The sequence below is a fragment of the Pseudophryne corroboree genome, chromosome 3 (assembly GCF_028390025.1).
Source record: "Pseudophryne corroboree isolate aPseCor3 chromosome 3, aPseCor3.hap2, whole genome shotgun sequence".
NCBI lineage: Eukaryota > Metazoa > Chordata > Amphibia > Anura > Myobatrachidae > Pseudophryne > Pseudophryne corroboree.
The window spans coordinates 23,197,024-23,223,817 of record NC_086446.1 but is presented as its reverse complement, the minus strand read 5'-3'; the positions used below and the strand labels follow the sequence as shown (position 1 = coordinate 23,223,817).

Below are 26,794 nucleotides of genomic sequence, written 5' to 3'. Positions count from 1 at the left end.
TGTAATGTCCTTAAAACAAGTCAAAATGAGGCCCAGTAGTGTGTGTGGCCTCCACGTGCCTGTATGACTTCCCTACAATGCCTGGGCATGCTCCTGATGAGGTGGTGGATGGTCTCCTGAGGGACCAGACCTGGACTAAAGCATCCGCCAACTCCTGTACAGTCTGTGGTGCAACGTGGCGTTGGTGGATGGAGCGAGACATGTCCCAGATGTGCTTAATTGGATTCAGGTCTGGGGGACGGGCGGGCCAGTCCATAGCATCAATGCCTTCATCTTGCAGGAACTGCTGACACTCCAGCCACATGAGGTCTAGCATTGTCTTGCATTAGGAGGAACCCAGGGCCAACCGCACCAGCATATGGTCTCACAAGGAGTCTGAGAATCTCATCTCGGTACCTAATGGCAGTCAGGCTACCTCTGACGAGCACATGGAGGGCTGTGCGGCCCCCCAAAGAAATGCCACCCCACACCATTACTGACCCACTGCCAAACCGGTCGTGCTGGAGGATGTTGCAGGCAGCAGAAAGTTCTCCTTGGCGTCTCCAGACTCTGTCACTTCTGTCACATGTGCTCAGTGAGAACCTGCTTTCATATGTGAAGAGCACAGGGCACCAGTGGTGAATTTGCCAATCTTGGTGTTCTCTGGCAAATGCCAAACATCCTGCACGGTGTTGGGCTGTAAGCACAACCCCCACCTGTGGACGTCGGGCCCTCATACCACCCTCATGGAGTCTGTTTCTGATCGTTTGAGTAGACACATGCACATTTGTGGCTTGCTGGAGGTCCTTTTGCAGGGCTCTGGCAGTGCTCCTCCTTGCACAAAGGCAGAGGCAGCGGTCCTGCTGGTGGGTTATTGCCCTCCTACGGCCTCCTCCACGTCTCCTGATGTGCTGGCCTGTCTCCTGGTAGCGCCTCCGTACTCTGGACACTACGCTGACAGACACAGCAAACCTTGCCACAGCTCGCATTGATGTGCAATCCTGGATCAGCTGCACTACCTGAGCCACTTGTGTGGGTTATAGACTCCGTCTCATGCTACCACTAGAGTGAAAGCACCGCCAGCCTTCAAAAGTGACCAAAACATCAGCCAGAAAGCATAGGAGCTGAGAAGTGGTCTGTGGTCACCACCTGCAGAACAACTCCTTTATTGGGGGTGTCTTGCTAAATTCTAATTTTCTAATTTTTTTAAATAAAGTGAATGTCAGGAAAAAAAATATAGATTGGCACTTTGGGAATTAAACCCGGGACTCTCAACGTTGGAAACGGGAGCCTTCACCACTTGCTCATCCACGTCGCTGCATGGAAGTTACACAAGTTCATGTGTAAAAGTAATGCAAGCAGCGATTCCTTCCCACTGATGTTTGTTCATGCTGTTAGGGGACTCAGGATGCTCATATGGCAACACACGGTATTTAGTGCACTGTACATACTTTAAAGTCAATGAGCTACATTATTCCTTCCACACTTTAGTTGCGTCTGCATACACAAGTGTTTTAACACATTAGTTTGTGTCTGAATAAACTTTTTTTTTTTACTCTCTCCGTCTGACCATTGGTCACCATCTGTGTGTACACTATGCAGTACAGGACTGTATATTAACATTAGAGTCATCACTGACCATTTGCCAGACCTTGTACTGTAGATCAATCCACCGCTATTCAAACTAAAGTACTGAATTAGTGGAGCATTAGCCACCCAGTGGTGATGTGTATTGCATGCTCGTGCCTCAACGCGCCTGTCCATGATTAAACTCAGCAACCTAAGCTATCGCCTAAGCGTGACTAAACCTGTCTAGGCGCAGAAACAGCCAAGATAACGGTGGACCCATCTGTATTGCCAGATGAAATTCCCATTTCACTGACAGGGCATCCACAAAGATTGCTTCAGGACAGCTGAAGGACCCAGTTGGAGATCCAGAAGGGACGAACCCTGCTCAATCGTTGGTCCTGTAGCCACCAGGTCAGTGACAGACGAACCTCCGGAGATAAGGATATTATTTGAGACCTGATCCGGTGAGGCAGGCCAACCCACTTGGCAAGAATCAGGTTCTGCAGAGGGCGGGAATGAAATTGAGTGTACTCCACCATGTTGAAAGCAGACACCATGAGACCTAAACTTGCATCGCCGAGTGTATTGACACACGCGGACGAGAGAGGAAGCAACGTATCCTGTCACAAAGCTTCAGGACTTTCTCCTGTAACAGAAACAACCTCTGGTTGTGCATGTCCAACAAACCCCCAGATGTACCATGCTCTGGGCAGGGACCAGGGATGATTTCTTCCAGTTTATGAGCCACCCGTGGGCTTGCAGAAACCGGACCGTCAGATCCAAAATGACGTAGGAGAACTTCTGGGGAATTGGCCAGGATCAGCAAGTCGTCCAGATACGGAAGGATCCTGATGCTCTGATGGCGGAGTAAAGCCGTCATAACTGCCATGACCTTGGTGAAGATTCATGGAGCTGTGGTCAGTCCAAAAGGTAAGGCCCGGAATTGGTAATGGAGGTTGCCAATAGCAAACCACAGGTATTGCTGATGTCACATGGCAATAGTAATATGTAGGTAAGCATCCTGTATATCCAGGGATACCATATAGTCCCATGGTTCAAAAGTCAGAACAATAGAGCGAAGGGTCTCCATCCGAAACTTGGAGACCCTCCCAAACCTGTTCAAAGATTTGAGGTTGAGAATGGGCCGGGTGGAACCATTCGGTTTGGGGACTAAGAACAGCGTTGAATACCCTCTGCCCCTCTGAGTCAGAGGCACCGGCACTACCACTCCAGTGTCCAGGAGGGATTGTACCACTAAACGGAGAGTTGTTGCCATCACCTGATCCGAAGGGATGTCAGTCAGGCAACAGCGAGGAGGGGGATGTGTCTTGAAGGATATAGCGTATCCGTGACGACTTCCCGTACCCAAGCGTCTGAAGTGGTCTTCAACCATACCTGGGTAAACTGTAGAAGTCGGCCTCCCACTCTGGGATCCCCCAGGGGGAGACTCGCCCCGTCATGCCGCAGGCTTGTCAGATTTGGAAGCAGGCTGACGGTCAATCCAGGCACGTTTAGGTTTGGGCTTGGCAGTTTTGGAAGTGTGAGACTGTTTCTGGTACGCCTGACCCTTTGCTTTACCTGGAGGGTGAAAGGAACGAAAGGAAGTACTCTTAGCCTTCGGAGCTGAAGGAGCAGTACTAGGTAGACATGCAGTCTTAGCAGACGCTAAGTCAGCGACAATCTTGTTGAGATCCTCACCAAAAAGGATGTTCCCTTTAAACGGAAGCACCTCCAGGGTTTTCTTAGAGTCCAAGTCCACAGACCAGGACCGCAACCAGAGAATACGGAGAGCCAAAATGGAAGTCATAGCAGCCTTGGCCGCCAGAACACCAGCATCTGAAGCTGCCTCTTTAATGTAATCAGATACCGTGACAATATAAGAGAGACATTGGGGTAAATTTACCAAGATGGGAGTTCTATTTAAAATGGGATGTTGCCCATAGCAACCAATCAGGTTCCAGGTATTGGGGGTAATTCCAAGTTGATCGCAGCAGGATTTTTGTTAGCAATTTGGCAAAACCATGTGCACTGCAGGGGAGGCAGATATAACATGTGCAGAGAGAGTTAGATTTGGGTGTGGTGTGTTCAATCTGCAATCTAATTTGCAGTGTAAAAATAAAGCAGCCAGTATTTACCCTGTACAGAAATAAAATAACCCACCCAAATCTAACTCTTTCTGCACATGTTATATCTACCTCCCCTGCAGTGAACATGGTTTTGCCCAATTGCTATCAAAAATCCTGCTGCGATCAACTTGGAATTACCCCCATTATCTTCTAGAAGGTGCTAGATACATGAGAAGTAGAATCTGATTGGTTGCTATGGGTAACATCCCATCTTAAATAGAACTCCCATTTTAGTAAATTTACCCCATATTCTGGTATTTTCAGGAAAATTGGACGGCAACTCAGCCTCCATCTCCTGAGCCCACGCCTCAATAGCTTCGGTGGCCCAAGTAGCCGCAATGGAGGGCCTATGCGTAGCCCCTACAAAGGTATAGATAGACTGCCTTTAAGCAACCCTCCCCACACTTATCCGTCGGTTCCTTGAGAGAAGTGACGGTAGTCACGGGCAGAGCAGATTACACCACCAGCCGAGCGATTTGCGAGTCCACCAGCAGTGGCGTTTCCCAATTTTTACTCAACTCTGCCGCAAGGGGACAGCAGGCTAGCATCTTCTTGTGCTGGGTGAATTTCTTTCCTGGGTTCTCCCAGGTTTCCTGACGTATGTCAACCAAGTGGTCAGAATGAGGTAAAACCAATTTAGTAACCCTTCTGATGTTTGAACCTATCCGGTTTCTTAGAGGTAGTAGCAGGCTGTGGATCATCATCAATTTGAAGAATGAGCCTGATAGCTTCTAAAAGATTAGGAACATCCACCTGTGAAACAGATTCCCATTCAGAAACATCAGGATCAGAGTCTGTGGGGTCAGTATACATGCCATCTTCATCGGAAGAGGTTTTTCTTAACATGCGTGGATTGAGAACAAGTAACCGCCCGCTTAGAGGACCGGTCCTAGAGGCTTAGTCTTAGACGAGCCAGGGTCAGGAATAAGTTTATCCAAAGAGTGATTCAAGAGCTGTAACTGAGTGGACCGAGCACCTGTCCATGGCGGATTAACCACAGGGACCATATATGGCTGAAAAGGCATGCAGGGTTCCATAGGGGGCGCAAGCCTAGTTACTAGCATAGTCAGTAAATTAGAGAAGGCAGACCAAGGCGGCCCTGATTTGCCCCCAGTTGTTACAAACTGACTGGGGGGTACAGAACCACCAAAACCTGAACACTCCGCAGCCATATTATCCTCCAAAGCATCTGGGACGTCATAACCGTGCACCGCGGAGTCAGCTTCAGAACCATCGCCCCCTGTAGCTGACATGATATGAAAGCGTAAACCACGGGCGACACAGTACAATATCAGCAGATATAATACCTAACACAAACCCCCCCGTGCAGTGTGACAGCACAAACAGAGGATTTCTGAGGTATATTATGACTGAAAAACAGAGAAAAAATACAAAATACGTATATCATGTGAAATACCTATATCAAATAATAACCCTGACGCACTTAGCCCCCTCAGGGTACAGAATATAGGGATAGCAGTAGGAGTGAGATACACGGAGTAGAGATCACACAGCAGCTATATGCACACACAGTCACATGTACAATGCAGGAATTATGACAAACAATAAAACTGCACAAGACTAGCAATACTATTACTGAGTAAAGCTAGGTATATATACATATATATCAATGCACAGTAAAGACTGGATGTATATCACAGGGTACTTGTACTAAATAACCCTAAATGTATGCACTTGTTCTTAACTAACACTGTCTAAACGACATGTAGAATACTTAAGTGGCCTGTAGAAGCACAGCGCTGATGATGCAGGCGGCTTTACAGAGGAGGCATCGCCCAGCAGTCCCAAGAACAGCGCAGCTGTGCGTAATGGCTCCCAAACGCTGACAGGGAGTGAGGGAGAGAGAGAGATGCAGCTCCAGGGTGGGAACATTTACTGTAAATGGCGCCCAGGGGCTTGGGGAGGGGCTACAGGTCAGAGCCTTATCCCCTTGCTGGACTTTACCATCGGGTACTGCGGGCCTTAATAAAGTGGATTATGAGGTAATCCGACCTACATCCTTGCCCTGGTGGTCTAGTGGGGTCCCTGTACCAACACAGTGTCCACGCCAGCACGCGCAGCCCGCCTCCTATTGGCCGCGCCGGATCACTATTTCCAGCGGGTCCCGTCTGGGGGACCCTCTTACCTCCTCCCTGAGTGCGGCCACGCGATCCCGGAGAGCAGTGGTGAGTGTGTGTGCGCCCTGGGTGAAGCACCTGATCCTCCGCTATAAGTACCTGGCAACCAGGGAAGCGGGAGTATACAGCGCCGCTGGGGGAGGTGATGGAGCTGCAGTAGGAGATGTCTGAATAACATCTAGCACTCAGAGTGCCTCTGCTGCAGCCCTTGAAGTCTTCTATTTCTTCTTTAAGAAGCTCTTCTCGGGCTGCTGGAGCAGCCCCACCTGTTAGCTGCCTGCACTGCAGGCACCAACATACAAACTGAGCTCCTGTGCACGGAGGCAGGATTATAAAGGAGGCGCCGCTGAGCATCTTGGGAACAGTCAAAGCTTTTAACCTGTTGGTGCCTCGGATCAAAATCCTACTCTACACCCCGATGTTATTCCCTGTGAAATACCAGTGAACCCCGCTGCAGAAATAACATTTACAGTCACGGAGAAAATAGTTTTAAGAAAACCATCAATCTTTCTGTCTGTTACATCATTTGATGATGTTGAAGGCAGAGGTAATTTAGATTTGCGCACTAGCCGAACTATGTGTGCTTCTACTTTGGGAGGAACTTCCCTTATCAAACAGTCCACAGAGAGGAGAGGATAATAATAACCCCATTTCTTAGGGATCTTACATTTCTTACTGGGTGTCACCCATGCCTCTTGCATTATTTCCATCATCTGCTCTGAATCTAGAAATTCTGAATTATCAGTTTTTGGACGTTTAAATATAGGAGCCTTAGATTTTAACACGGGCTCTACTGCCTCCTCTAAAGACGGAATGGAATTAACTGAATGATTTAATTTGGGTATATCTACTGATGTAAGATACTCCTCATCTCTAGACGCAGATTCAGAATGGGATGAACCAACGTCATCATCTGAAGTGTCCTCTGATTGCGAAATGTAAATATTGTGAAGATGTTGCTTCAGGTCTATGTGATTTCAATTGTGTATACAATTAAACAAAATGTTCCTCATTGGTTTGGCAGAGAAGGGTGTAGGATAAGAGACTGAAGTAGTGACTGAGCAAGATGAACATGTGACTAATAGGATTTTGGTACCTACCGGTAAATCCTTTTCTCGTAGTCCGTAGAGGATGCTGGGATCCACATTAGTACCATGGGGTATAGACGGGTCCACCAGGAGCCATTGACACTTTAAGAGTTTGAGAGTGTGGGCTGGGTCCTCCCTCTATGCCCCGCCTACAAGACTCAGTCTACAAACTGTGCCCGAGGAGACGACATACTTAGAGAGAAGGATTTAACACAGATAGTGGTGAGATTCATACCAGCTCACACATATAAGTCACGTCAAGACAACTAGCTTGAACAACTCAGCAACAGCTGAAACATTACTTACTTAAGTAACAATGCAGTACTCAACTAAAACGAAGTTGTACTGAACCAAATAGCAATTGCAGAAATTGTACCATGGGGATGTACCAAAGCTCCCAGAATGGGAGGGAGAGCGCGGAGGCTCCTGCAGAACTTCAGATCATCAGAGGCCAAAGTATCGAACTTGTAGAACTTTGCAAACGTATTCGAGCCCAACCAAGTTGCAGCTCGACAAAGTTGTACTGCCGAAACACTCTGGGCAGCCGCCCAGGAAGAACCCACCTTACAGGTAGAGTGGGCCTTAACAGATTTTGGACACGGCAGTCCTGCCGTCTAATAAGCGTGCTGGATAGTGAACCTAATCCAGCGAGAAATGGTCTGCTTAGAAGCAGGACACCCAATTTTCTTGGGATCATATAGGACAAACAGAGAGTCCGACTTCCTGTGACGAGAAGTTCTCTTCACATAAATCTTCAGAGCCCTCACGACATTCAAGGACTTTGAAGTAATTGAGGAGTCAGTAGCCACTGGCACCACAATTGGTTGGTTGATATGGAATGCCGACACAACCTTCGGAAGAAACTGCTGACGAGTCCGGAGCTCAGCTCTATCTCCATGGAAGATCAAGTAAGGACTTTTACAGGATAAAGTCCCCAGCTCAAAGACACGTCTAGCAGAAGCCAAGGCCAACAAAGTGACCGCCTTCCATGTAAGAAATTTGAGCTCCACCTCCTGTAGAAGCTCAAACCAATCCGACTGGAAGAACTGCAACACCACGTTAAGGTCCCATGGCGCTGTAGGTGGTACAAAGGGAGGTTGGATATGCAGAACTTCCTTCAAAAAGGTCTGAACCTCAGGGAGGGCAGCCAATTGCTTCTGAAAGAAAATGGATAAAGCTGAAATCTGGACCTTCACAGATCCCAACCTCAGACCAACATCCACTCATGCTTGCAGGAAGAGGAGGAAACGTCCCAGTTGAAATTACACTGCAGGAAACTTCTTGGACTCACACCAAGAAACATATTTCTTCCAAATACGATGGTAATGTTTAGACGTTACCCTCATTCAGGCTAGGAAAGGGGTAAGAATAACTTTCGTCGGAATGCCCTTCTGAGCAAGAATCAGGCGCTCAACTTCCATGCCGTCAAACATAGCCGCGGTAAGTCTTGATAGGCGAACTGCCCCTGCTGCATCAGGTCCTCCCGAAGAGGAAAAGGCCATGGCTCTTATAGCAGTAGATTTAGAAGATCCGTGTACCAAGCCCTTCTTGGCCAGTTTGGGGCAATGAGGATCGCTTGAACCCTTGTTCTCCTTATGAGCTTTAGGATTCTTGGAATGAGTGGGAGTGGTAGAAACACGTACGATGACTGGAACACCCATGGAGACACCAGGGCGTCCACTGCCAATGCCTGTGGGTCCCTCAACCTGGAACAATAACGCCGAAGCTTCTTGTTGAGACGAGAGGCCATCCCCAAAGATTGGTTATTTCCTTGAAAACCTCCGGATGGAGTCCCCACTCTCTTGGATGGAGATCGTGTCTGCTGGGGAAGTCTGCTTCCCAGTTGTCTACTCCCAGTATGAAGATGGCTGACAGCGCCAACGTGTGCTTTTCTGTCCAGAGGGAGTATTCTTGTTACCTCTGACATTGCCGCTCTGCTCTTCATTCCGTCCTGTTGGTTTATGTAAGGCACTGCTGTTACATTGTCTGACTGCACTTGGATGGCCCGATTCCTCAGAAGTGGGGCCGTCTGAAGACCGTTGTAGACGGCTCTTAGTTCCAGTATGTTGATGGGCAGGCCGGCTTCCAGGCTTGACCACCGTCCTTGGAAGGTTACTCCCTGAGTAACTGCTCCCCTGCCCCAGAGGCTTGCCTCTGTTGTTAGCAGGACCCAGTCCTGAATCCCGAACCTGCGGCCTTCTAGGAGGTGAGGCAATTGGAGCCACCAGAGGAGAGAAATCCTTGCCCTTGGTGACAGATGAATTTTCTGATGCATGTGGAGGTGAGAACGCAACCACTTGTCCGGGAGATCCAGTTGGAAGGGAAGAGTATGGAACCTCCCATACTGGAGAGCATCGTAGGAGGCTACCATCTTTCCCAATAGGCGAATGCATTGATGAACCGACACCCGGGGTGGCTTCAAGACATCCCGGACCATGTTTTGGATGACCAACGCCTTGTCCCGCGGAAGAAACACCCGCTGCACTTCCGTATCCAGGATCATTCCCAGAAATGACAATCTCTAGGTTGGTTCCAAATGTGACTTTGGGAAATTCAGAATCCACCAGTGACTCTGGAGCAGTCGCGATGTGAGAACAAAGGATTGCAGCAGCTTCTCCTTGGATGAAGCCTTTATCAGTAGATCGTACAGATAAGGGATGATGTTCACACCCTGCTTGCGGAGTAGTATCATCATTTCCGCCATCACCTTGGTAAACACCCTTGGTGCTGTGGAGAGGCCAAATGGCAGGGCCTGGAACTGAAAATGACAGTCCAGGAGTGCAGCGGATATAAGCCTGATGCGGCAGCCAGATCGGAATGTGAAGATACGCATCCTTAATATTCAGTGATACCAGGAATTCCTCCTCTTCCAGGCCTGATATAACCACGCTGAGAGACTCCATCTTGAACTTGAACTCCTTTAGAAAGTGGTTCAATGATTTTAGGTTCAGAATGGGCCTGACCGAACCATCCGGCTTTGGTACCACGAAAAGGTTCGAATAGTAACCCTTGGTCAGCATGTGAGGTGGCACCGGCACAATGACCTATGCCTCCACCAGCTTTTGGGCAGCGTCTTGAAGCAGTGTGCTGCCCTCCAACAGAGTTGGTAAGCCAGACTTGAAAAAAACGATGAGGAGGGAGACTTTGAAAGTCCAGCCTGTTTCCCTGAGACACAATATCCACTACCCAGGAATCCAGGCCGGACGATAGCCAGACATGACAGAACTGTCTGAATCTTGCTCCCACAAGCCCCACCTCCGGGCCGTGCCATCCCCCATCATGCGGAGGACTTTGGGGTACCTGAAGCAGACTTCTGGTCCTAGGAACCTACAGCGGCAGGTTTCTTGGATTTAACCTTACCTCCCCTAAAGAAGGTATTGGATGATCTGGCCTTTCTAGGCTTGTTAGGCTGAAAGGACTGATGTGCAGCTGAGGAGAAGGATTTCTTCGGAGCAGGTGCTGCTGAGGGAAGAAACGGAGACTTAACCGCTGTAGCGGTGGATATCCATGCGTCTAGAGCTTCCCCAAAGAGAGCCTGACCTGTATAGGGTCGCGACTCCACACTTCTTCTGGATTCCACGTTGTCCGACCACTGGCGGAGCCACAGTCCCCGATGAGCTGAAACAGACATGGAAGATAGTCCCGCAGCCATGGAACCCAGGTCTTTCATAGATTCTACCTTAAAACCTGCAGAATCATGAATGTTGCGTAAATATAACGCAACGTCATCCCTATCCATTGTATCCCAATCCTCATTTAAGGTAGCTGACCACTTTACTATTGCCTTTGCAATCCATGCACTAGCAATAGTGGGACGTAATATGGCCCCTGAGGCAGTGTACATTGATTTAAGCGTGTTATCAATTTTCCTATCTGCCGGCTCCTGTAAGGCGGTAGATACCGGAACAGGTAAAAACACCTTTTTTGAGTCTGGATACAGATGTGTCAACAATCGGCGGGTTTTTCCACCTTTTCCTATCCTCCTCAGGGAAAGGAAAAATAGGATTTTAATTACCTGCCGGTAAATCCATTTCTCATAGTCCGTAGAGGATGCTGGGGTCCATATTTGTACAATGGGGGTATAGACGGGTCCACCAGGAGCCATTGGCACTTTAAGAGTTTGAGAGTGTGGGCTGGCTTCTCCCTCTATGCCCCTCCCACCAGACTCAGTCTAGAAACTGTGCCCGATGAGACGACATACTTCGAGAGTAGGAAATACACAGATAGTGGCGAGAATCACACCAGCTCACACAACATGCAAAACCAGCTAACATGCCGGAACAACTCAGCAACAGCTGAAACAGCAAATAACGCAGGACTTACCTAGGAACCAGGAAGTACTGAACTATAAAACCAATGCAGGAAAACGCAGCACTGGGCAGGCGCCCAGCATCCTCTACGGACTACGAGAAAAGGATTTACCGGTAGGTAATTAAAATTCTATTTTCTCTTACGTCCTAGAGGATTCTGGGGTTCATATTAGTACCATGGGGATGTACCAAAGCTTCCAGTATGGAAGGGAGAGCGCGGAGGCTGCTGCAACACTGCTTGACCAAACTTGAGGTCATCAGAGGCCAAAGTATCGAACTTGTAAAACTTGAAAATCGTGTTCGACCCAGACCAAGTAGCTGCTCGGCAGAGTTGCACAGCCGAGACACCCCGGGCAGCCGCCCAGGAAGAGCCCACTTTACGAGTAGAGTGGGCCTTTACAGATTTTGGATACGGCAATCCTGCCGTGGAAGAAGCATGCTGGATAGTGAACCTGATCCAGCGTGAAATCGACTGCTTAGAAGCAGGACACCCAATCTTCTTGGGATCATAGAGGACAAACAGAGAGTCACTTTTCCTATGACGCGACGTCCTCTGCACATGAATCTTCAAAGTCCTCACTTTTGAAGCAACTGAGGAGTCAGTAGCCACTGGCAGCACAATAGGTTGGTTGATATGGAAAGCCGATACAACCTTAGGCAGGAACTGTGGACGAGTCCTAAGTTCTGCCCTGTCTTCATGGAAGATCAGATAAGGGCTTTTACAAGATAAAGCCCTCAATTCCGAGATGCGTCGGGCAGAAGCCAAGGCCAACAAAGTGACCGCCTTCCACGTGAGAAACTTAAGATCAGCCTCCTGTAGAGGCTCAAACCAAGAAGATTGAAGGAACTGCAACACCACATCTAGATCCCAGGGTGCCGTTGGCGCAACAAAGGGAGGCTGGATGTGCAGAACCCCTTTCAAAAAGGTCTGAACCTCAGGGAGGACAGCCAATTGTTCTTGGAAGAAGATGGACAAAGCAGAGATCTGGACCTTGATGGCGCCCAATCTCAGCCCCATATCCACCCCTGCTTGCAGGAAAAGGAGAACACGTCCAAGTTGAAACTCCACCGCAGGAAAAGTCTTGGACTCACACCAAGAAACATATTTTTTCCAATTGCGATGGTAATGTTTAGACGTTACCCCCTTTACTAGCCTGTATCAGGGTAGGAATGACCTCACTCGGGATACCCTTCTGAGCTAAGATCTGGCGTTCAACAACCATGCCGTCAAACGTAGCCGTGGTAAGTCTTGATAAGCAAATGGCCCATTGCAGTAGCAGATCTTCCCGAAGAGGTAAGGGCCTTGGATCCTCCAGCAGAAGATCCAGCAGATCCGCGTACCAAGCCCTCCTTGGCCAGTACGGAGCAATGAGGATTGCCAGAACCTTGGTTCTTCTTACCAGTTGAAGAACTTTTGGTATCAGAGGAAGCGGAGGGAACACATAACACTGACGTGAACACCCACGGTGTTACCAGTGCGTCCACCGCCACTGCCTGTGGGTCTTTTGCCCTGGAACAGTACCTTCCGTAGCTTCTTGAGGCGGGAGGCCATCATGTCTATTTGAGGAACCCCCCACCAACTGGTTACCTCCTCGAACACCTCCGGATGGAGGCCCCACTCTCCTGGATGGAGATTGTGTCTGCTGAGGAAGTCTTCTTCCCAGTTGTCTACACCCGGAATGAAGATTGCCGACATCGCCACCGCGTGCCTTTCTGCCCAGAGTAGGATTTTTGACACCTCCCACATGGCATCCCTGCTCTTCGTTCCGCCTTGTTGGTTTATGTAGGCCACTGTGGTCACGTTGTCCGACAGCACCCGAACAGCCCGATCCTGTAGAAGGTGTGCTGCTTGCAGAAGGCCGATGTACACAGCTCTTAGCTCCAGAATGTTTATCGGGAGAAGGGATTCCTGATCAGACCACCGTCCTTGGAAGGTTTTTCCCTGAGCGACTGCTCCCCAACCTCTTAGACTTGCATCTGTGGTTAGAAGGATCCAGTCCTGAACTCCAAACCTTCAGCCTTCCAGAAGGTGAGGCAGTTGTAACCACCAGAGCAGCGAAATCCTGGCTTTTGGAGACAGGCGTATCCTCTTGTGCATGTGTAGGTGAGAGCCCGACCACTGGTCCAATAGGTCCAGCTGAAAAGCACGAGCATGAAACCTGCCATATTGCAGAGCCTCGTAGGTGGCAACCATCTTCCCCAGAAGGCGGATGCATTAATGAATCTATACCCGGGTAGGCTTTAAGACATCCCGGACTGTTGTTTGAATCACCAATGCTTTTTCCATCATGAGAAAAACCCTCTGCACTTCCGTGTCGAGGATCATTCCCTGGAAAGACAGCCTCCTAGGCCGGCTCCAGATGAGACTTTGGAAGGCTCAGGATCCAACCGTGCTCCCTGAGCAGCTGTGTCGTGAGCGCAATGGATCGCAACAACCTCTCCCTGGACGACACCTTGATCAGGAGATCGTCCAGATATGGAATTACGTTCACCCCCTGCTTGCGGAGAACCATCATCTCCACCATCACCATGGTGAAGATCCTCGGTGCTGTGGAGAGGCCAAAAGGCAGCGCCTGGAACTGATAGTGATCATTTAACAGTGCAAACCTGAGGTATGCCTGATGTGGCGACCAAATGGGAATGTGGAGGTAAGCATCCTTGATGTCCACCAACACCAGGAACTCCCCCTCCATCAGTCCTGAGATGACAGCTCTCAGAGATTCCATCTTGAATTTGAACTCCCTGAGATAAGGGTTCAAAGACTTCAAGTTTAGAATAGGCCGTACCGAACCATCCAGTTTTGGTACCACAAAAAGGTTTGAATAATAACCCTTGTTCCACTGCTGAGGTGGAACCGCAACAATAACCTCTGACACCACCAATTTTCTCATGGCTTCCAGAAGAACTGTTGTGTCTGCCAGCAAAGCTGGCAAGCCTGACTTGAAGAAACGGTGAGGTGGAGGATCTTGAAACTCTGTACCCCCTGGACACAATATCCAGTACCCAGGGGTCCAGGACCGATGATACCAAGACGTGGCTGAACTGTCAGAGTCTTGCCCCCACCTGACCTTCCTCCAGGCCTAGCAGTCCACCGTCATGCGGAGGACTTAGGGGTATCAGAAGCGGGCTTCTGGGTTTGGGATCCTGCAGGAGCAGGTTTCTTTGCCTTGGCACGACCACCTCTGAAGAAGGTATTCGAAGGCTTGTTCTTTCTAGGCCTCGCGGGCCGAAAGGACTGTGATGTGGCTGGTGTAAAAGGCTTCTTCGAAGCCGGTGCAGCTGGGGGAGAAAAGTAGACTTACCCGCGGTAGCCTCCCCAAAGAGAGCCTGACCTGTATACGGTAGGCCCTACACGCTCCTCCTGGATTCCGCGTCCGCAGACCATTGGTGCAGCAAGAGTCCCCTGTGAGCCGAGATGGACATGGAGGAGATCTCCACAGCCATGGAACCCAGGACCTTCATGGAATCTACCGGGAACCCTGCAGAATCCTGAATATGGCGTAAAAACAAATCAACGTCACCTTTATCCAGCGTAGTCGATTCCTCCTGCAGAGTGATTGACCACCTGGCAATAGCTTTTGCAATCCAAGCACAGGCTATAGTAGGCCACAATATAGCTCCTGAAGCCGTGTAAATGGATTTCAGCGTAGCATCTACCTTGTGATCTGCCGGGTCCTTCAACGCGGCAGATCCCGGGACTGGCAACACCACCTGTTTAGACAGTCTAGAGACAGAGGCGTCAACTATCGGCAGAGACTCCCATTTCTTTCTCTGGGAAGGGAAAAGCAACCAAGACCTTCTTAGGAATCCGAAATTTCTTTTCAGGAGTTTCTGAGGCTTTTTCAAAGATAGCGTTTCATTCTTTGGATGCCGGGAAGGTGAAGGGGGCTTCTTATTATCTGTAAAAAAAGGCCTCCTCCACCTGTTCTGGAGCTTTGTCAGTAATGTGTAAAACATCCTTTACAGCCTCAATCATCAACTGCACCCCCTTAGCAAGTGATGCCATCCTCCTTGACACATCCCCGTGACCATCTGCAGTGTCAGAGTCGGTGTCCGTGTCATCCTGCATAAGCATTGCAATAGCACGTTTGTGAGAATGTACCGCAGGGGACCCCGAGGAAGCAGTATCAGACCATACAACCATAGAGGATTGCAGAACTTGAGTTGCATGCTCAGTTCTAGCAACCCTATCAGAAATCTGAGAAATAGTCCCCCTCAGAGAGACTAACCATTCTAGCTCTCTAGCAGGGATCTGCGCTACAACAGTGCAATCCTGATTACATGGTATGGAGTCTTCTTGGGAAAACAAATCCTCTGCATCATATGAAACAGTGTCCCTAGACATGTTGTCACACACACCAAACACCCCACAAACACACAGGGTATTCACTAGACAGAGTTCCCCCCCCCAAGAATGGCAGAGAGACCCAGAGTTTGGAGCCAACCCACACACAGCGCTATTAGAGGTATAGGGGAAACCCCAACCCGCGCTGACTGTGTCCCTTAATAGGTGACACAGCCTATAATACAGCCTCCCCCCCTTCTACAACCCCCTGGTACCGTACAGATAGCTGGAGTCGCACTGGAGGGACCTGTGTATCCACTGGCAGTGAGCTGCAGGCAGGAAAAAATGGCACTGAACGCTGCTGGGTCCGCTCTGAGGAGAAGCTCCGCCCCTTCAATGGCGCTGTCTTCCTGCTCTTGAAGATTATACTGGCCTGAGGAATTCTGTGCTGGCTGAGATCCGCGAACCCTGACAGGCTGGAAATGGTCAGTGTAGGGTACCTTGCTAGCTCAGGGCGCCCCTCATAGCGCGGTATTAAGCCGCCCTCTTCACACTGTCCCCCCACTTGTATGGGGAGACAGTGACTAACTCGCCAACTTCAACACATTGAGGGGGTGGCGGCTGGCTGCCAGGGTGAACGCTCCCCTGTGGTGGGGCGCGATCTGTCCCCTCTGGAGCTCAACGTCCACTCAGCGGAGGCAGTGGCTCAAGACCCCGCAGGGAGGACACTGCTCCCTCCCTCAGTCCCACGCTGAAGGGAGGCTGTCGCCAGCAGCCTCCCTGTAAAAAAAACAAACTCTAAAGTAAACTTTTCTAAAGAAGCTCAGGAGAGCTCCCCTAGCTGTGACCGGCTCCTCCGGGCACATTTTCTAGACTGAGTCTGGTAGGAGGGGCATCGAGGGAGGAGCCAACCCACACTATTAAACTCTTAAAGTGCCAATAGCTCCTGGTGGACCCATCTATACCCCCATGGTACTAATATGGACCCCAGCATCCTCTAGGACGTAAGAGAAAAGTGTTTTTATATTACTCACCTGTGCTGATATCTGTAGGGATTTCGTCCTCCTTACGCTGCTGATCACCCCTCACATACGTCTCTTCTTCTCCCTCTATATCTTCTGCCTTCATATCAGTCACATACGTCTCTTCTTCTCCCTCTGTATCTTCTGCCTTCATATCAGTCACATACGTCTCTTCTTCTCCCTCTATATCTTCTGCCATCATATCAGTCATATACGTCTCTTCTTTTTCTATATCTTCTGCCTTCATATCAGTCACATACGTCTCTTCTTCTCCTTCTATATCTTCTGCCCTCATATCAGTCACATACGTCTCTTCTTCTCCCTCTATATCTTCTGCCTTCATATCAGTCACATACGTCTCTTCTTCTCCCTCTGTATCTTCTGCCATCATATCAGTCACATACGTCTCTACTCCCTTTATATTTGTAAGATCTTCACCCTAAATCACCCATAAATAAATGAATGCTTTATTAATGCCGGACATCATTACTCAGAGTAATCAGGAGACTATCAGAGTATTAGACACACAGCTCTGTACAGACCATATAGTGTAATGGGGCAGAAAACCCGCAAGATCATCCCAGCTAATAGGATTGAGCCCTAAAACTATAACCCATCTGCTTTCTTATACAGGGATAGATGTTTTCATGTTATCAGGGTCCTACTGTGGTGCATGGGGCTAGAGACCCCCAATTACACTGCTTTCCCTGTGTCTCATTTTCACCCAGATATCCTGCACCATCTCCATCACTACAGAACAATAAGTACCCCTGTACATCACAGCGCGTAACCCCCTGGGGTACCAGGGCCCCAAGTTGGGAATGACTGATATAGTGTAAAGTCACTTTGGTATATTGGCGAGACCCTAAATCCCACCTACCTGATCCTCCTGTGGGGTCCTGTGATTCTCCTCTGTACAGTCCTGGGAATACAGAGGACGGGGACATCTCTCTGGGGTATATCCGTTACTGGGTCCATCTGTAGGAGACACACAGTGACTGAGTACAGTGTATATATGTGATTATCAGATGTGTGTATATAGTGGCCCCCATACCTGCTCTCCCCTGTACAATGCATGACAGTCTCCTCTTACCCAGTGATGTGAGGGGCCGGTGATTCTCCATCATCACGTCCTTGTACAGACCCCTGTGTTCCTCTATATACTCCCCCTCCTGCATGGAGACATAGACAGTGACATCCTGACACCTTATAGGAACCTGACACACACAGTGATACAGTCATCACCCAGACACGTCCCCTGGTGTTACTGTGTAATGCCCCGTTCCCAGCAGTCACCTCTCCAGTCATCACCCAGACACATCCCCTGGTGTTACTGTATAATGTCCCATTCCCAGCAGTCACCTCTCCAGTCATCACCCAGACACGTCCCCTGGTGTTACTGTATAATGCCCCATTCCCCGCAGTCACCTCTCCAGTCATCACCCAGACACATCCCCTGGTGTTACTATATAATGCTCCATTCCCAGCAGCCACCTCTCCAGTCATCACCCAGACACATCCCCTGGTGTTACTGTATAATGTTCCATTCCCAGCAGTCACCTCTCCAGTCATCACCCAGGCACATCCCCTGGTGTTACTGTATAATGTCCCATTCCCAGCAGTCACCTCTCCAGTCATCACCCAGACACATCCCCTGGTGTTACTGTATAATGCCCCATTCCCAGCAGTCACCTCTCCAGTCATCACCCAGACAAATCCCCTGGTGTTACTGTATAATGCCCCATTCCCGGCAGTCACCTCTCCAGTCATCACCCAGACACATCCCCTGGTGTTACTGTATAATGTCCCATTCCCGGCAGTCACCTCTCCAGTCATCACCCAGACACATCCCCTGGTGTTACTATATAATGCTCCATTCCCAGCAGCCACCTCTCCAGTCATCACCCAGACACATCCCCTGGTGTTACTGTATGACGCACCATTCCCAGCAATCACCTCTCCAGTCAGTGGCTGAATGATCTTGTTGGTGAGTTCCAGGATCTTCTGGTCATTGTGACTCTCATGTATCTGTAAGTGAGGTGGAGGCACCGTGATGGGGCTCTGGGTCCTGCTCAGTCCTCCTGACACACGGGGACAGCTGCTGGGTGTCTCACATTCACTGGATGTGTTCTTTACTACTGTATAACCCTGTGTAGTGTGATAAACAAATAACAGGTAAATTACACAATAACTGCATAGAATCCCAGATCATCTCACCTCCCCAGTCATGTCCCTGTATTATTACTATAGATATAAGTGATGTCACTGTGACGCTCCCAGATCCCCTCACCTCCCCAGTCATGTCTCTCTCTTATTACTATAGTTATGTGATGTCACTGTGACACTCCCAGATCCCTCTCCCCTCCCCAGTCATGTCCCTGTATTATTATTATAGATATAAGTGATGTCACTGTGACGCCCCCAGATCCCCTCACCTCTCCAGTCAGCAGGTAGATGATCTCCAGTGTGAGATTTAGTATCCTCTCAGTCACGTGACTGCTGTCGTTCTCCATCCTCAGGGAATCAGTGACGCATCTCATCCTCATGTAACGTCTAGTAAACACTCAGTGGTCTAGAAGTATAATAATAATAAGAAGAAACACCAGAGTACACAAGTAACATACTGTAGAAATAAAGCAATAAGTAACCAATAATCCCTCCCCACCCCTATGTTGATAAGTGAGGAGCATCAGTATTGTTATAAGATTACACAGGAGTCTAGGTCCTGTCACTCACATTTGCTTCAAACTGCACCAGGTTGCAGATATTTTGGTCTTAGAAGATCCCACAGTAACATAAAATAACAGGACACTAAAGACTGCTCCTCCTCTATTATAACAATAACAATAATAATACTAAAACACAACAGCCTGATCCCTCTTTATAATAATAATAATATAATAATAATAACAACAACAACAGCTGGACACCTCTCAATATATGACTCATGCCATATAATAAGTATTATAGGAATAATACTCCTATATTATATTAATAGGACAACACAGGCTGCTCCCCCTGTATAACAACAACAACAACAACAACAACAACAACAACAACAGGACACCACAGGCTGCTCAGCCTGTATAATATTACTAATAACAACAGGACACCACAGCCTGCTGCCCTTGTATAATAACAGGACACAACAGGCTGTTCCACCTGTACAACAACAACAACAACAATAATAACTTGACATGACAGGCTGCTCCACCTGTATAATAATAATAATAATAACAGGACACCACAGGCTGCTCCACCTGTATAATAACAGTACACCACAGACTGCTCCCCCTGAATAATAATAACTACAACAACAACATGACACCACAGGCCTGTATAATAATAATAATAATAATAACAGGATTTTGATACCTACCGGTAAATCCTTTTCTCCTAGTCCGTAGAGGATGCTGGAGTCCACTTCATGACCATGGGGTATAGACGGTTCCGCAGGAGCCATGGGCACACTTAAGACTTTTCAATGGGTGTGAACTGGCTCTTCCCTCTATGCCCCTCCTCCAGACCTCAGTTATAGGAACTGTGCTCAGGGAGAAGGACATTTCGAGGAAAGGATTTACTTTAATAATATTGGTGAGATACATACCAGCTCACACCTCAACCATGCCGCACAACATGGCATTCAACATAACACGCCAACAGGCATGAACCAATTACAGCAAACATGCTGAAACTAATAAAACACAACATGTGTAACTCTAATAAACAAAACTGCAGGTAAAGTACGCACTGGGACGGGCGCCCAGCATCCTCTACGGACTAGGAGAAAAGGATTTACCGGTAGGTATCAAAATTCTGTTTTCTCATACGTCCTAGAGGATGCTGGGGTCCACCTCATGACCATGGGGTTTATACCAAAGCTCCAGTACGGGCGGGAGAGTGCAGATGACCCTGCAGCACCGATTGACCGAACTTGAGGTCTTTATCGGCCAAGGTTTCAAACTTGTAAAAATCTGCAAATGTGATTGACCTCGAACAAGTAGCTGCTCGGCACAGTTGCAAAGTCGAGACCCCCCGGACAGCCGCCCAGGATGAGCCCACCTTCCTAGTGGACTGGGCCTTCACCGACGTCGGTAACGGCAATCCAGCCATAGTATGAGCGTGCTGAATCCTACTTCTGATCCAACGCGCAATAGTCTGCTTGGAAGAAGGACACTCAATCTGGTTGGGAGCATACAGGACAAACAGAGACTCTGTTTTCTGTATTTGAGCTGTTCTAGCGACATAAATCTTCAAAGCTCTAACCACATCTAGAGACTTTGACTCAGTGAACGTGTCAGTAACTACTGGCACCACAATAGGTTGGTTTATGTGGAAAGATGAAACCACCTTTGGAAGAAAATGTTGACGAGTTCTCAACTCTGCCCTATCTTCATGGAAAATCAGGTAAGGGCTCTTGTGAGACAAGGCCCCCAACTCAGACACCCGCCGTGCGGATGCAAATGCCAAAAGCATCACCCCCTTCCAAGTGAGAAACTTCAACTCTATCTCTTGTAGAGGCTCAAACCAATCCGATTGAAGAAACTGCAACACCACATTAAGGTCCCATGGTGCCACTGGAGGCACAAATGGAGGCTGGATGTGCAGAAACCCTTTCACGAAGGTCTGAACCTCTGGAAGAGAGGCCAATTGTTTTTGGAAGAACACTGACAAGGCCGAAATCTGGACCTTGATTGACTCCAATCGGAGGCCCGCCTCCACACCAGCCTGCAGAATATGGAGAAAACGTCCCAACTGAAACTCTTCCATAGGAGCCTTCTTGGATTCCCACCAAGACACATTTTCTCCAAATACGGTGGTAATGTTTCGAAGTTACTCCTTTCCTGGCCTGAATAAGGGTGTGGATGACTTCCTTGGGAATACCCTTACAGGCTAGGATCCGGTGCTCAACAGCCATGCCGTCAAATGTAGCCGCGGTAAGTCTTGATACACGCACGGCCCCTGCTGCAGCAGCTTCTCGCGAAGAGGAAGAGGCCGAGGATCTTCTATGAGCAACTCCTGAAGATCTGGTTACCAAGCCCTCTTTGGCCAGTCTGGGGCAATGAAGATTGCTTGAACTCTTGTTCTCCTTATGATCCTGAGCACCTTTGGGATCAGCGGAAGTGGAGGGAAGACATACACCGACCGGAACACCCACTGGGCCACTAGCACATCCACTGCTATTGCTTGAGGGTCTCTCGACCTGGAACAATATTTCTGAAGCTTCTCGTTGAGACGAGATGCCATCATGTCTACTTGAGGAACTACCCAAAGACTCGTCACCTCTGCGAAGACTTCTTGGTGGAGGCCCCACTCTCCTGGATGGAGATCGTGTCTGCTGAGGAAGTCTGCTTCCCAGTTGTCTACTCCCGGAATGAAAATTGCCGACAGAGACTTTACATGTCTTTCTGCCCAGAGGAGGATATTCGTCACCTCTGCCATTGCCGCTCTGATTTTTGTTCCGCCCTGCCTGTATATGTATGCGACTGCTGTTACATTGCCTGACTGATCTGCACGGAATGATCTTGAAGAAGATGTACCGCTTGTTGAAGGCCGTTGTAAATGGCTCTCAATTCCAGCACGTTTATGTGAAGGCAAGCTTCCTGACTTGACCATTTTCCTTGGAAGCTTTCCCCCTGTGTGACAGCTCCCCAGCATCGGAGACTTGCATCCGTGGTTACCAGGACCCAGTCCTGAATCCCGAACCTGTGTCCCTCTAGTAGGTGAGAACTGTGTAGCCACCACAGGAGCAAAATCCTGGCTTTTGACGACAGGATTATCTTCCGGTGCATGTGTAGGAGGGATCCCGACCACTTGTCCAACAGGTCTCACTGGAATACCCTGGCATGGAACCTGCCAAACTGTATGGCCTCGTAGGCCGCCACCATCTTCCCCAACAACCAAATGCATTGATGGATCGACACACTTGATGGTTTCAATATCTGTTTTACCATTTTCTGGATTTCCAGAGCCTTTTCCACCTGAAGAAATACTCTCTGAACTTCTGTTTCCAGAATCATCCCGAGAAAAGACAATCTTGTCATCGGTTCCAACTGTGACTTTTGATAATTTATGATCCAACCGTGTTGTTGGAGTATGGACAGGGAGAGTGTGATGTTTTTTAACAACTGCTCCCTGGATCTCGCCTTTATCAGGAGGTCGTCTAGATAAGGAATTATATTGACTCCTTTTTGACGCAGGAGAATCATCATCTCCGCCATCACCTTGGTGAATACCCTCGGTGCCGTGGAGAGACCGAAAGGTAACGTCTGGAATTGGTAATGGCAATCCTAACCTGCAAATCTCAGATAAGCCTGGTGAGGAGGATAAATGGGAACATGCAGGTAAGCATCTTTTATGTCTACAGACACCATGTAGTCCCCCTCCTATAGACTGGAAATCACTGCCCTCAGTGATTCTACTTGAAACGATTCAAGTTCAAAATGGAGATTCAGATTATTCAGGTTTAGGATCGGTCTACATAAAAGTTTGAATAAAACCCCTCCCCTTGTGTGACAAAGGTACCAGGACTATGACCTGATCCTGACATCATTTTTGGATTGCCGCCGTTACTGCTTCCCTTTCTGGAAGAAAAGCTGGCACGGTCGATTTGAAAAATCGGCATGGGGGAACGTCTTGAAACTCCAGCTTGTATCCCTGGGACACTATTTGCAACACCCAGGGATCCAGGCCAGACAGAATCCAACCTTGGCTGAACAGTTTGAGACGTGCCCCCACCCGAGCGGCCTCCCGCAAAGAAGCCCCAGCGTCATGCTGAAGATTTGTCAGAAGTAGGGGTAGATTTCTGCTCCTGGGAACCTGAAGCTGCTGTGGACTTCTTTCCCTTTCCCTACCCACAAAGAAGGGGGAGCCTCTCGCTTTTTTGTATTTATTGGGCCGAAAGGACTACATGTGCGGGGGTGATATGTCTTTTTTGCCGATACAGGCGCAGAGGGCAAAAATGTCTACTTACCTGCGGTAGCCACTGAGACTAACGCATCCATCGCCAAATAAGGCCTCACCTTTATATGGGAGAGCCTCCATATTTCTTTTGGAATCTGCATCCGCGTTCCACTGGCGAATCCACAACGCCTGCCGAGCCAATACTGCCATGGTAGCGGCTTGTGAACTCAACAGTCCAATTTTTTCAATCGCTTCTAGCATGTAGGCGGCAGCGTCTTTGATATTCCCTAACTTAAGGAGTATCTCATGTTTATCAATCGTGTCAATTTCTGATGACACGCTTTCTGACCATTTTTCAATAGCGCGACTCACCCACGCGCAAGCAATTGTGGGCCTGAGCAGCGTACCATTAGCAACATAAATGGATTTCAATGTAGTTTACATCTTTCGGTCTGCCGGCTCTTTTAGTGAAGCCGTGCCAGGTGCAGGGAGAATTACCTTCTTTGTCAACTTGGACAGTGCACTGTCTAACACAGTGAGTACTCCCATTTTTTCCTGTCCTCCACCGGGAAAGGATAAGCTATCTGAATTCTCTTGGGAATACGAAATTTATTTTCGGGATTCACCCACATCCTTTCAAAGAGTGCATTAAGCTTGTGGGAAGGAGGGAAAGTGACCTTAGATTTCTTTTCTTTATAGAAATAAGTCTTCTCCTGAGATATAGGAGTGGATTCCGTGACTTCCAGAACTTCCCTTATAGCCACAATCATATATTGTATATTTTTTCCCAATTTATGTTCTATTTCTCTGGATTCACTATCGTCGACACAAGAATCAGTGTCCATGTCGGTATCAGTATTAACAATATTCGCAAATGTCTCTTATGTGACCCAGATGGGTCGCCTGCGGATGGAAGAACAGAGCCCTGAAAAATCACATCCTCCATAGATTTTCTCCAGCACTCAGCATGAGATTCAGACTTATCTAATCTCCTATTGATATGATGCATACTATCACGTATTTCTTTCACCCATGCAGGCTCTTGGTGTGCCGGCAGCGCCACCACATTACACTTCTGTGTCCCTAAAATTATTTCCTCCTCCTCCGAGGAACTCCCTGCCTCTGACATGTCTTACACACGTGTACAACACACAGACACACAGACACACTGGGACTTATAGGGTACAGACCCACAGTAAAATCTGTCAGAGGGACACAGTTTAGGAGCAGCCAGTTCACAACCCCAGCGCCAGTATCTAATGCCTGTGAACACAGAATGCCCACTGACATGCAGTGCTTTTTACACAGTAAAACACACTTGTAAAGCACCAAATTCGCTTGTGCCCCCCCCCCCCATTTTGCACCCTGATACTTGTAGTCAGAAGTGAAGGAGTACCAGCGATGTCTCTGCAGCCTGAGGAGAGAGAAAATGGCTCTTTTCATAATATTTATACTGGCGGGGGTAGGGCTGTGCCTGGGCATCTTATGCCCCCTTTTTGCCAGTTTACAGGAGGTGTTTTTGCTGCCCAGGGCGCCCCCCCACGCCCTGCAGTGCCTGTGTGTGTGGGCAGCAATGGCTCACTGCGCTCCCGCCAGCCGCGCTGTACCTCAGCAGTCACTTTTCTTGATTGAAGATCTGTCTTTATCTACTCACCTGTCTTCTGACTTCTGGCTCTGTGAGGGGGGTGACGGCGTGCTGTGGGAGTGAGCATCTAGACACGGCTAGTGTTCAGTACCCTTCAGGAGCTAACGGTGTCCTGTCAGCCAGAAGCAGAGCCATGAAACTCTTCAGGAAGTTGGTTCCTACTTCTGCCCCCTCAGTCCCACGAAGCAGGGAGACTGTTGCCAGCAGATCTCCCTGAAAATAAAAAACCTAACATAAGTCTTTTCAGAGAAGCTCAGTAGAGCTCCCCTGGAGTGCATCCAGTCTCCCTGGGCACATTTCTAAAACTGAGGTCTGGAGGAGGGGCATAGAGGGAGGAGCCAGTTCACACCCATTGAAAAGTCTTAAGAGTGCCCATGGCTCCTGCAGAACCATCTATACCCCATGGTCATGAAGTGGACCCCAGCATCCTCTAGAGAAAATAATAATGATAAGATTTTTAAACCTACCGGTAAATCTTTTTCTCCTAGTCCGTAGAGGATGCTGGGGACTCCGTAAGGACCATGGGGTATAGACGGGCTCCGCAGAAGACATGGCCACTATAAAGAACTTTTAGTATGGGTGTGCACAGGCTCCTCCCTCTATGCCCCTCCTCCAGGCCTAAGTTAGAGAACTGTGCCCAGAGAAGATGGACAATACGAGGAAAGGACTTCGTAAATCTAAGGGCAAGATTCATAGCAGCCCACACCAATCATATCATATAACCTGGAACTATGCAACCAGTTAACAGTATGAACAAAAAACAGCATCAGTCAAAGACCTATCTTAACTGTAACATAACCCTTATGTAAGCAACAACTATATACAAGTCTTGCAGAGTAAGTCCGCATCCTCTACGGACTAGGAGAAAACGATTTACCGGTAGGTTTAAAATCTTATTTTCTCTTACGTCCTAGAGGATGCTGGGGACTCCGTAAGGACCATGGGGTTTATACCAAAGCTCCAAACCGGGCTGGAGAGTGCGGATGACTCTGTAGCACCGATTGAGCAAACGCGAGGTCCTCATCAGCCACAGTATCAAACTTGTAGAATTTAGCAAAAGTGTTTGAACCCGACCAAGTAGCTGCTCGGCACAACTGTAAAGCAGAGACCCCTCGGGCAGCCGCCCAAGAAGAGCCCACCTTCCTAGTGGAATGGGCCTTTACCGAATTTGGTAACGGCAATCCAGCCGTAGAATGCGCCTGCTGAATCATGTTACAGATCCAGCGAGCAATAGTCTGCTTCGAAGCAGGCGCGCCAATCTTGTTGGCTGCATACAGGACAAACAGAGCTTCTGTTTTCCTAACCCTAGCTGTCCTGGCCACATAAATCTTTAAGGCCCTGACTACATCCAGGGACTTGGAGTCTTCCAAGTCACTCGTAGCTACAGGCACCACGATAGGTTGGTTCATATGAAATGAAGACACCACATTTGGCAAAAATTGAGGACGAGTCCTCAATTCTGCTCTATCCACATGGAAAATCAAATATGGGCTCTTGTGAGACAAGGCCGCCAATTCGGACACCCGACTTGCAGATGCCAAGACCAATAACATGACCACCTTCCAAGTGAGAAACTTTAATTCAACAGTTTGAAGAGGATCAAACCAGTGTGATTTAAGGAACTGTAACACCACGTTCAGGTCCCATGGTGCCACTGGGGGCACAAAAGGAGGCTGGATGTGCAGCACTCCCTTCACAAAAGTTTGGACTTCTGGGAGAGAAGCCAATT

At 48.6% G+C, this 26,794-nt stretch overlaps 1 protein-coding gene across 1 annotated transcript in view; it reads right to left on the bottom strand.

Annotated features, from left to right (window-relative positions):
- LOC135057086 (uncharacterized) overlaps positions 1 to 19,030 on the bottom strand; it is a 220,000-nt gene extending 200,970 nt beyond the window's left edge. The window contains 5 exon segments of the mRNA XM_063962985.1: positions 6,252 to 6,737; positions 16,530 to 16,617; positions 16,870 to 16,956; positions 18,474 to 18,665; positions 18,953 to 19,030. Of these exon segments, the coding sequence (XP_063819055.1) occupies positions 6,252 to 6,737; positions 16,530 to 16,617; positions 16,870 to 16,956; positions 18,474 to 18,665; positions 18,953 to 19,030 (931 nt within the window).
- Positions 19,031 to 26,794: the final 7,764 nt, after the last annotated feature.